The sequence below is a fragment of the Argiope bruennichi genome, chromosome 1 (genome assembly GCF_947563725.1).
Source record: "Argiope bruennichi chromosome 1, qqArgBrue1.1, whole genome shotgun sequence".
NCBI lineage: Eukaryota > Metazoa > Arthropoda > Arachnida > Araneae > Araneidae > Argiope > Argiope bruennichi.
The window spans coordinates 90942920-90956219 of NC_079151.1; the positions used below are offsets into that span (position 1 = coordinate 90942920).

Consider the following 13300-nt stretch of genomic DNA (forward strand, 5'->3'; position numbering starts at 1 on the left):
AACATAGAAAAACGAAAAAAAAAAAAAAAATTAAATGGAAAAGAAAGTGAAATGGGAAGAAAGCTAGGTAAGAAGATGATGTTGATATTAATGTCTCTTTTATCCTGATCGAATCTAATAAAGCAATCTCTAAAGGTTCCTTTTTTTAAATTTAAAAATGCAACTGTATCCTATACTGAAATTTGCTCATTTCTTTGTCATATCTTTCTCGCGATGAAATCGAGTTCATTATTTGAAGACATGTATAAATTTACATAAAAAAGAAGTCACTGAAATTATGAAATGGAAAGATTATTTAATGTTTCATCTATCGGAATTCCATTGAAGAAAGATGACAGAAATGTCACATGACTTGCTAGAATAGCTTAATGAGGTGAAGACATTCTCTTTTTTCAAGTTCGAAAAATATTTACATTTTTTTGATACACTGGGCAGCTATTCTAAATGTGGTATAACTAATTTTGAAATCATTAGCAAAAGCATTTATTTCTAAATTAGGAAAATATTTTAAATTATTTAATGAACTGTAAGCTATAGGAATCAATGCATGAACTTCAGCGAAAATTACAATTATTTTATACAGCTCCTACATCATTAACCATATTTAGAAAAAAATATTTTTATTGCACAATCATATTAAGCAAAAACAAAATACCTTTATCAATTCTTCAAGTAATAAAGATTTGAATTTTATCATTTATTCAATCAATGGTCGTCTTCCATAAATTCCCGATGTTAATGGATCTTCCTCAGCATGGCCTTTAATTACAACTAAAAGCCTTTAAAATAGTCGGTTATAAAGTTTCCTAGCTCGATCAGTTCTTGCCACAGAAATTTAAGACTTTTCGTTTAAAATATGAACAATCTAAGAATACATTAATAATTATTATTAATGGGACTGGAGGGTAACAAAAGAGTTTACACTTCCTCCCTTATAGAGATATACCTCCCTCCTAGATATATTTACGCATTCAAATTTCTGAAATAAAATTCTTTACAAACTTCTGAAATATAATTCTTTACAACGTTCATAGCAATTAGTAAATGCCTCTTTCTCTCTCTCTCTCTCAGATTAAGAATTTAGTTATTGTGTCATTAACATAATAAATTGTGTGTAGTAAATAATAAAATCATGGACATATGGGAAAACTGAAAAGCCTCTAATGTATTAAAATTATCTTAATTGTTGAATTATATTCCACATGAATCTTTATAAGCCTTTTTTTAATTTAATTCAAAATTTCCCAATTTTAACAAATTTAAATTTCATGTTAATTTTAGTGAAAAATAAAATGCATATTCTTCAATATTATAATCTACACAGTGTAATATTGAGATACTGTATTATCTAAACGAAAAGTTCCCAAGTTATGCTCTGCTTTGCTCTGAGAATCCGCAATTTCTTCTCAAAAATCACTCAATACATTAGTTTTAATAAATTCAAATTTAAAGAATTTATTTTATTTGTTGCTATTTATTTGAAGAGAATATTGTCGTAATCAGATGCTGCCATAAAATCAAGGAATTTTACGAACTTTAAAGGTAAGAAAGGATATGAGAGTAGCTACGTTCAGTTTAATTCCACAATTTGAAAAAAAAAACACCTCTGATTATTGTATTATTAGAAACTACATTTTAGTATTAAAATAATTCTTCTAACAAAATATGACATTCAAAATTCTAACAAAATCCATATCCCAAGATATGTTGGGCCATAAAAATAAGATAAATCTAAAAAAACCAAATAAAACTGTTACCAAAAGTTACATACAACCATTTCGACATAATCGCACCGAAGATTTAGACATTTGTAACGTTAGGGGATCAGGCGTCCCACAGTTTCATTTAAAATGGATACCTCTAATTATTTGAGATGATCTTTAACGATCCTTTGAAGCTAATCAATAGTCTGACAATTTTTTTGAAATTTCTTTTAATGAAAGAATAGAGAATAAATGCATTTAAACATTCACTTTTCAAAATCAAATTCTGGCGCCTTCAATTTTTAACAAAATAAACGTTTATTTATGCATGTGTTCAAGCGAATTCGAATCTGAGTAGTATTATATTATTATTAATATCTTTAATTGGTATTTTGTTTTGTTCTTGATTGCTGCCTGTTATAATTTAATTCTATAAAATTAAATTGTTAATTATCAGCATTGTTTTGTTCCTCTGAATTCGGGATTAAAAATAAAAATTTGACAATTAGAAAGAAGTTTGTAATTTCGCCCTAGTTTGGGAAAAATACTGGAATTATCAATGTAAGTTATATGTGCGTTTTACTTGAATTTCTAAATTCTTTTATTTAATTTTTCTCAGTTTTTAGAAACAGCATTGAATCATTGAGAGATGCCAACTTTCTTATTTTGAATTCTTAAATATTCTATTAAGTTTTCTGCGATAAATAATGGAACTTTTTCACATTAATTCCAGAAGACTGCAAAGTTCTTATAATTTATAAACATATTAAATTGGGGGTTACAGAAACAGACAAAAAAAAATACGGCAATATAGTTAGAGACGTTTTGTCAAATAAGTAGAAAAATAATTTTTCTCACAACTCAAGAATATTAAAATTTTAAATGTTAGTTATTTTGTTTCTTTCGAATTAGGAATAAATTAAAGGAGCACAAATGAAACATACTTACAGTAAATGCACAACGCAATATTTCATCAGTGTAATATAATATATTTAAAAACTCTTTAGAAACAAAACATTTTTAAAATAAAACTGGTAATCATAATATACAGCTGTAGCATCCAAGTTCTTTTTTCAATACAAAAATATAAAATTACATCTGGTTATTTCAGTGTTTTGGCAAACACTAATTAAATACTTAAAAAAAACTTTTTTTCGTTTCTTCTCCACGAAAAATGAGCAAAATACGAACGGAAACAGAATGAAGATAAAAATTAATATTGAGTCATTATGAATCAATTAATTTTGAGAATGGAAGAAATTTATTGAATGAAAATAATTAAAATTTAAATAATTAAAGAAATTTAAAGAAATGAGAAACTGAGCATTCACAGTATTTTCTCTTCAGTAAATCGATCTACTCAGGTTTGTCTTGCTTTCTCAGATTATTTTTTTGCTGATAGTAAAATGAATGACGAGCGTTTAACAATTAATATATGTTTAAAAATTGCATTAATTTTTGATAAATATTTACAAGCAAGATTTATTAAAAAAAACTACCAATATAGTATCTTCAAATATAAAAAAAAGTCAATGTAAGATATTAACAGAAACAATGAAAACGATTCGAATTACTTTAACAATAAAATATGTCAGTGGAAAATACGCTCAAAATATTTATTTAAAAATAAAAAAAAGACTTATATGTCCCCCAAAAATGAATAACCGAAACAATTTTTTGGGTGGATTTTTTTTAGTTGAAAAAAAAATAATTTTAGAACTGAATTATTTTTTAAGTTTTTTTTTATCTTACACACACGCGCGCACGCGCGCACACACACACACACACACACACACACACACACACACACACACACACACACACACACACACACACACACACACACACACACACACACACACACACACACACACACACACACACACACACACACACACACACACACACACACACACACACACACACACACACACACACACACACACACACACACACACACACACACACACACACACACACACGTTAGCAGATACATAAATCGTGAGAGTCCTTTTCCTAACTGTGTTGTTGTTAAATTTATAGAATTTGAATCTTTCACAACATCTTAATTTTAAATAAAGGCATTCGACATAAAGATGCGTGTAAATTATTGAAGAAAAACCCCTAGTTAATCGATAGATTTGTTCACGAATATTTCTGGTGTAATGCTAACCAATCCATTAATAATACATTTAAATCTTGAAAAGTGCGTGTTTTTTTTACTTTATATAAATAGTATAGCAAATTGGTAGAATAACCAATATTGTGCAATTATGGTTTGTAAAAATTGTTTTAACATTTAATTTTGTTAAGCTAATATTTGCCTTAGCAAAATTTCATCAGATATAAACTTTATATATCAGGAATAATCTAATTGTTAATCATTTTTCACTCATTTGCCCATTAATCAAGCAGAAATAAAGACATGAGAAAGAATGATACTTAAGTGGGTGGAATTACGAGGTAATTTGGTAAGCATATTCTTTCATTTTTATAACCTTTTAATTGTTTGACTATTGAACATTTTTAATCTGTAGCTTATTATACATACATCTTTTTTTTATTTACATGAGATTCATAGCGAATTTTATTGGCATTTGATTTCCAATTATACTTTATTCAATTCAATGTTTTAAAGAAAGAACTTTTTTTTTTTAATCTTTTGCTGGAAATAATGGCGTAAGCAAATATTCGCGCGGGTTTTGTATACTTATAAGACAAATTGAATGCTATAACTACTTGTTATAGTTATAAATTTTATTCTAAAAATGATTTATTTCATTATATACTAGTTGTTTGTTTATACAAAACTTATATAAGAATGTGAATATGATTGATTAGCTCTTATTAACATTAAAGTCATTTAAGATTACTTAGAATCAGAAATTATAAAAAAAATCGGTCGATGTGAAATAGTTTACCGATTATAATTAGTAATTATCTATTAATTACCGAATGTTTTTATGTTAACAAAAATATACACAAATTATAGAACAAACTTCTTTTAAAAAACAGTGGTGGTCTATAATATAAAATGAACCCAGAGACTGCAATAAATATTTTATATTCTAGCATTTGCTGATATTTCTAACTTTTTAATATAAAAGCATTTTTATAAAATAGTTATAGAATAGATAATATATAGAATTTATATAATCCAAAATATAAAATCTTAGTACTTGAGTTTATATAATTCAAAATATAAAATCTATATACCTGAATTTATATAATTTGAAATATTAGTGAATAACGATTATAAACTATTTTAATGCATCTAATTTATAATGTAGCGTATTAACTCTATTTTGTTTACACGAAATAATACATTAGAATTTTATTATTAAATAATTCAACGATATTCTTCCATCCATTTTGAAAGTTAAAGTAGCACTCCATTTTTTCTTTTATTATTTATATCAAATTCATTCTTTTGAAGATTAGAGTATCTTCAATTTTCACCGAATGATAATGCCAATAAAAGTTATTCTTTAATATGAATTTAAATTGTAAAACTGAAACACTTTTTATTCCATATTTAATATCAAATATCCGCTTCGAGTCACCCATTAACAAAATGTATCTATATTTTTAGTTACTTAAAAAAATATTTCTGAATGATCGTGGTTGAAAAAGAAATTAAGCCAACTAAAAGCAATATTCCCTCGAAAAAATCAATATTTTATATATGCTTTCTTTTTGATTAAATTCTCAATTTCGGGTCTTTTCCATTAATATCTTATCTTTAATGCCTTTCGGAGCAATTTTGACTTTCGTTTTTATTGCAGCAAAAAGATATTTGCCATTACGGGGCCCTATAAGAAGTGAGCAATGAAATTACAACTGATACTTTGATGTTATTTAAAATATTGAATTAATTCATTTGTATGATTTCTGCCTAATGGATTGGATTATTTTGGAGAAATATGTAGAAGGAAAAATTATCATTTTTATTATTTTTCAGCATTTAAATTAATATTTTTATTAAGTTACATGAAATACATGGATCTTTTTTGCAACAAAGTTAAGGTTTCACAACTATTAATACTTTTTAAATTAAAATAAAAATTCTTGTAAAAGGAAGATGTCACATCTTTCAAATATGCATTTCTGAGAATGAAAATATAATTTAATGAATTTTAACATTTTATGAAAGAAAAATGTGTAATCGAAGTATGTTAATTCCTAATATCAGATATCTTTACTAAGCCTATCAGATTTTTTGAATTTATTTTTTACCTCTAGCAAACGGCAGCACAAAGTTATTTTTTCAGAGATAGTGATATATAAATATCGAAAATAAATAGCAGTTTAAAGATATGATAGCTATATCTACAACAAACGATAATATAGGACTGCGCTACATATGATAATAATCTTTAAAAACTGACAGCGTTAAGTTGTGCTTGTCACAATTAACAATAAAGATACTGAAGATAATGCTAGCTGCCATAATATACAATAAAGATACTGAAGATAATGCTAGCTGCCATAATATACAATAAAGATACTGAAGATAATGCTAGCTGCCATAATATACAATAAAGATACTGAAGATAATGCTAGCTGCCATAATATACAATAAAGATACTGAAGATAATGCTAGCTGCCATAATATACAATAAAGATACTGAAGATAATGCTAGCTGCCATAATATACAATAAATATACTGAAGATAATGCTAGCTGCCATAATATACAATAAAGATACTGAACAATAAAGATATACAATAAAGATACTGAAGATAATGCTAGCTGCCATAATATACAATAAAGATACTGAACAATAAAGATATACAATAAAGATACTGAAGATAATGCTAGCTGCCATAATATACAATAAAGATATACAATAAAGATACTGAAGATAATGCTAGCTGCCATAATAAATACATCAAATGATAACATAGTGCTTTACTTGAAAATGTGACTATCTAAAAAAAGGTTTCATGATATTACATTAGAAAGCATAATAATCTTCAACAGACGATGCTATACATGCAAAAATAATGATTTTATATTTGATAATACAATATACTGAATGATGCTACTTTGTTAACACTTTTATTTATAATGTGAAGGATATATTTTATAAATTAATTTATGTGATCATTATGGCTGTCGGCAACTGCTAAATCATGATTCTGATAAACAGATGATGTATGAGAAATTGGATTTCAAGCACTCATATTACTAACCACTGTGATTTGTCGAAATTATTGATAGCGTAAAAATGCAAGCAAAACACATTTTTGATATTTACTTTCACTGAACAGGAGTTTGTGAAGCACTTGAATATGTATGAGGATTTTATGTGTATTGAATTTATATGTATGATGATTTTTTTACAGAAAAAAAAATTGAAAGATAATTCAGAATTAGACATGTATAATTTTTTTATGGAAATAAACGATTTTTTTCCCAAAAAACTTTACAATTTTCTGACTTTTATTACATAAGTCTCATCTGTGACATGAAAGAGGGAAATATTGCGGGTGGCACCATGTTTTCATCTGTATGTTACTTAAGTCAATTGATTAATTGATTTATAATCAACTATAATTCAGAAATGACTTGAGAGATAAGTTTGAGAAAAATGCTAAGAAACATTCTTTTAAAAAAATTAAGTCACCTGTGCAATTATTCAGTTTGTTTGATGTTTAATTGCATACGTAAATAATGAAGCAGGGAGAATATTATATTACACTGATTAGCGAAACAATAAAAAGCACTTATATAAGAATTTGCTGATTTGACTTTAAAATATAAATTAGCCTAGACCGAACTTGCATTTTCAGTAAGATACTTATATCAGTTCCATGTAAATTTATTATATTTAACTGCAACAGAATTTGCTTTAATTCTTTAAACCCCTTGGCTTACCTATGCTATTTATACTTTGATTAATTTAGCAAAGTTGTTTAGTTGGATTAAGTAATAAGATTTAAAGCACGAACATAAGCTCATTCAAATCTGGTAAAAATATTTCATTCTCATGTTTCTCAAACTATTCCAGTTAGGTATGAATTTTGCAAGGAAACAGTTTTCTTGCTGTAAATTGTCATTGGTATCTTATCCGGAAAAATGATAGGTTCTAAGATTTGCAACTGTCTTTTAAGAAAGTTTAACATTGCCGAAGCTTTGACATAACCTCATTTAATGCCGATCCCACCGGACGGAGGGAACTTCTCGGATATGACGAGAAGTTTAAATCGTGGTGGTTGAGCCACCCGAGTGGGTACGGAAATTTTTGAAGGTCGGTTGCATCCTAACGTGCTTTCCATGAGATGGTTTGTGCTAAGGCCGGTAATGACCTTTAATGCTAAACTTTAGTTCCCACCAATGCGTCTCTGGGATCCGTTCATTCAAATTAAATCTATATGCCTTATGAATAGGCGGAGTGGAGTGGTTGTGTACTTAGTAATATTAACTTTGTGTGGTTACTTAATGATGGCTGCCGGAATCAAGATCATTTAAAATAAAATGAAAGCTTGCGTCAAATCATGCCTTTCTTCAGCTTCTTTCTTATTATAGTGCATTCAGGTAAATGGTCTTTTCAAATGCGTTAGCTTATATAATGCAAACCAGCGATTTCAAACGTTTCAGATTTGTGGCTCACTTTTCGAAATCTAATTTATGATAACGGACTTCATCCTCGGAGTGCTGAATTTTTCCAGCACATTTTTCCCCCGAAAGAAATTTTGTGTACTAAAAAGGAAGTAGCGCAAATGAAAAATAAAATTATTTTCATTCTGTTTCATGAAAATTTTATATCCGCATCACATTTGCAATGTGCAGAAATACACATTCTAGTTCTTGTTGTGATCCATCAAAAATCTACTCGCGACTTATGAATTGGGAAACCATATGGTAAAAAAATAACCAAACGTTTCCTTTCTATTCTACAGTACACCACCAAGTACGGTTTTATGTCCTCAGTATATATTTATGCCAATGAATGGCAATGAGAATAGGCACACGAATAAAACAGCTATGCATTTTCATAGGTAAAGACAATGATATTCAAGGAAAATTTATATGCAACACATTTTAGGGATCGGCCGCTATTAATTTCCTTTATAATTTAAGTCAAGGAAACTCATTTATTAGCTCGAGCATACCGATGAAATCTGTGCTAGCCTCAGTTTCTATTATCCTTGCCTGATCAACACCTCAATCACTGCTTAATTGTTTGGCTTGTTTAGAATCATGTCTAATACTGCATATCTTGGACAGGTGATGCGACGTGTAATTTCAGAGATGTGTCAAAATCCCTTTTACAATGAGATTTAAAATTCAATAGATTTACAAAGTTCCGTACAGACTATTGACTATTTATTCAAAACAAAATGCACACCGATAATTTGTATATCTTACGCTAAATATCTAATAAAAAATAAAACTCAGATTTTTGGAAGAATCAATAAAATTATCTATTAGCTTCATCAATACAATTTTTCTTAAACTTGTTGATAATTTAAACTATAGAACTCATACCTTTATTGTGTTCGTATATTAATTACTATAATAATTTAATAAAGTTCTAGTTAGCAGTGAAGAAGACTGAAAAATTAAACAAAAAATAATTGTAAGTTGTCTTCAAATAAAGTAAATATTTCTTAGCACTGAGTAATAATTATATTCAAAATAATTTACTCAAGATTTTTGAATAAGTAATTTTGTGCCACTCTATAAATTTCTTTAAATATTTCTTAACACTAAATAATAATTATATTCGAAATAACTAAGCCATTATATTTTAAAAAATAATTTTGAGATTTATTTGGAATAAAAATACCTTAAAACAGTTTCGCTTCAAATAATTCTTGGATGACTGTTTTACAAATTCTTCAGAGATTTTAAATTGTTCATTAACATTTGTGAGAATGGATATTAAAATCATAACTTAAGATACAATTTAATTATGATTTATTTAGAAGAAATTCCAAGAATCTATGTTTATCTCTAAATAATAAGCTTTTTATTTTTTAATTTAAATCAACATTTACACATAAAAATAACTATTAAATAGTAATGAGTATTCTAGCAATAAAATTAAAAAGCGAAACACTACTTTTGAAAGCATCAATGAAAAAATAATAATAGTTATTCTCCGGAATTAAATTATATTTTAAATGAGACAAATGAAGCATATTTTACTAAAACGTATTCTCAAGAGAATTATTATTTACAGAATACTTTTAATAAAATGTACTGTGTATTTAGTTTAGAAATATTAACATTTAATTACTTTTGGGAAACACAACAGGAATTTTTGAAATATGTGAGGAAAATAAACATTTTATTAATAATAATTCAGAATATGAAATATTTTAACATTTTGTCCTTATAAAAATGGTAGAGCAGACAAATTTATTTTTATCCCTAATTAAAATATATTATGAAAAAATAATGATGCTGTTTACCATTCTTTGTACAAATAATATTTTATTTTTTATAAAAATAATAATAAGCAAGTAATATTTTAAATATAATGACGAAAATTAAGCCTCTTTAAAATGTTTTGTTCTTTTACTTCAATTAAAAATGAGTAAATATCAAATAAAAAAGCTTTTTAATATTTTATAATAAAGTATTATTGAGGGAAAAAAAGATTTTTAGTCTTTTATAATAATATATTAAAATTTATAGTTATTGGTGCATATGCATAAATTAATCACGAATTACTATGAATTATTTTTTCCCCAAATTGTTTAAAAGTTTGTTAAAAAGTCGAAATATTAAAAAAGAAAATCTTTAAAAACATATACAACAAAAACAGACTGAAAATTCTCATAAACATAAAGGATATTGTAAAACCAAAAAGAAGGAATTTCTTTTAAAAGGCGATATAATTTCAATATAACCGCGTTCCATGTTATTCGAATCTAAAATTCACTTTAATTTCTAAATTGCTCAGTTTTTTTAACACATTTTAGAGTTTCGACGCATATAAAATAAATGCTAACTGAGATAATTTTTTAAAGAATTTCTTGTCAAAATATATAAATTCCGAATGCCTTATCTGTTCTTTTTTCCTGCATTTTGTTTTGTTTTTCGGAGTGTGTCACTACCTATTCATGGATTTCATAAGGCCTTTCATACCGCCTTTTCATTTTTTTCATCATGACCATGTTATATATATATATATATATATGTATATATATCATATTATATAACTTCTTGCAAATCCTTCATTCTATATGGGATTTTTATACTTAACAAGAAGAAATACTCTATTTCTATTATACAGTAAAACTGTTGCTTTAATTGCTTAAATCTACTTTTTTAAATATATATATGTCACCTTTAAAATATGAAATCCGTTATTTTATAGAATACCTAGTTATTCCATGAAATAACTGAGCGTGTCCGTTAAAGTGTAAAACTCTCTTGTATTTCATGGTTTAACTAGTTATTTCATAGAATAACGATCTGCAGCCCGTTAAAGTGTAAAATAATCTATATCATATATCTCGCACTACAAATACATTTACCTTCCACCCCACTGCATTTATGAACTATTTCAGGCCATAGGGCGAGAACTTGTTTAGCGTATTGGCGCCAGTTCATTCGCTCATTGGTTAATTGATTGCTTGTACGTACAGTGCCGGCTGCTGTTCGTCAAATACTGTTTCCACGTATCAGGTATTGAGTTACATTAATTTTTTTTTAAGTTTTATAATTTAGTCATTTGTTATTACGTTAATTTAGTTTGCTTACGTTAAAGTGCAATTATTTTTAAGACCTTAAATTGCCTTGAACAATGAATTATTTAAGTGATAACAAAAAAAAAAGCTGCAATGAAATAAAAGTTTGAATCTTTACTAAATAAGCGTGATGTGAAAGAGAACAGTTCTTTGCTCACCAGTGAAAAATTATTAAGTTTGATAGCTGATGTAAAGAAATCTAAAACATCAGATAAGAAAGTGCCACGTGATTATTGGTTACTTCAATATTACGATGTCCTTGAAGTTGAAGGAGTAGAAAAATTAATAGTCCCAGTAACAAATGCAATACCAGATGTAATGTTTTATTGCTCAAGTGATTCTTTGTTTGACATTTTGTACGAAACTCATTTATCTATTGGGCACGGTGGTAGAGACCGAATGATAAAAGAACTTAATCGTCGTTACAAAAATATTACGCAAAATAATATTAAGATTTTCCTGAATTTTTGTGAATCTTGTCAACAAAAACGCAAAGCGGGCAGAAAAGGTGTTGTTGTTAAGACCATGATTTTTTCACATATGAATTCAAGATGTCAGGTTGACCTCATAGATTTTCAATCACAACCTGATGGAAACTATAAATTTATTTTAGTTTATCAAGATCACCTTACAAAATTCGTGGTTTTAAGACCTCTTCAAACAAAGAGAGCAGAAGAAGTTGCAGGACAGTTGCTTGATATATTCCTTTTGTTTGGAGCCCCATGTATATTGCAGTCGGACAATGGAAGAGAATTTTGTAACAAACTTATTGATGACTTAAAAGTAACTTGGCCAGAGCTTAAGATCGTGCATGACAAACCAAGACATAGCCAAAGCCAAGGCAGTGTTTAGAGAGCCAATCAGGACATAGAAAATATGTGGACGACTTGGATGTAAGACAACCAGTCAACTTCGTGGAGTAACGGGTAAAAATTTATTCAGTTTATGAAGAACAGAGTGTTCCATTCTATTATTAAAAGGTCCCCCTACGAGGCTATGTTTGATTGCGCAGCTAGAGTTGGACTGTTAACAACTGCCATTCCGAAGGAAACATTTAATTCGTTGGTCGATGAAGATCAATTACAAAATACTTTGACTGCAATGAATCTTTTTTCTCAACCCGATAAAGAAAAAGTAGTTGAACAAACTGTATTAAATAATCCCATTGCGAAAGTATGTGTTGTCTGTTTAAAAGAATACAGTGAAGATATAGTTTGCTTCAAATGTATGGAGCCTGTCCATATATCATGTTCGGAAGATTATGTTTCAGAAGATGAAGTTGAGCAGAAAATCTGCAAATTGTGTTTTAATGAACTTAATGTTCAAAGAGAAAGAGAAAAGTCTAAAAAATGTTAAGAAATTCAAGCGAAAAAGATGAAATTAATGTCGGATAAATCTCATTCTGAAGCCTCTGTGGGGTTTACCGTCCGTATCCCACTGCCTGAGGTTGACAGAGGAAAAGGTGATGCCAAATCTATTTTAGCTATCATTATAAAAATAACCAACGAAGGATTTTTCCAATTGGGCACAAGAAACGGCCGCATAAAACAATTATATTCCCGATCCCAGTTCAGTGTCTGCGAACAAAAATTAATTAAAATCGAAGAAGTACCGGGTGTAGAAATATCGCTCCGGTCGGTTGCTACAGCTCAAAGTTTAGGTACTGGTCAGGGATTTAAAAAATGTTCGTGTAAAACCCAGTGTGTCAACAAAAAATGTTTTTGTTTTAGAAATAATGTTATTTGTAATTCCAAGTGTCATTTTAGTAATCCTTGTTGTAACAAATGATTTTATGGTACGTTTCCATAAATACCCTTTAAACGCTGCATAAATTAGATAAATTGCTTCTTTTTCATTTTAATTGTCTATCATTAGTTTAACTGTCTCTCA

General features: G+C 27.9%; 1 protein-coding gene across 1 annotated transcript in view; it reads left to right on the top strand.

Moving 5' to 3' along the window:
- LOC129973543 (KRAB-A domain-containing protein 2-like) overlaps positions 1–12262 on the top strand; it is a 32958-nt gene extending 20696 nt beyond the window's left edge. The window contains exon 2 of the mRNA XM_056087505.1: positions 11537–12262. Within this exon, the coding sequence (XP_055943480.1) occupies positions 11537–12262 (726 nt within the window). The remainder of the gene's footprint in view (positions 1–11536) is intronic.
- The last annotated feature ends 1038 nt before the right edge of the window (positions 12263–13300 follow it).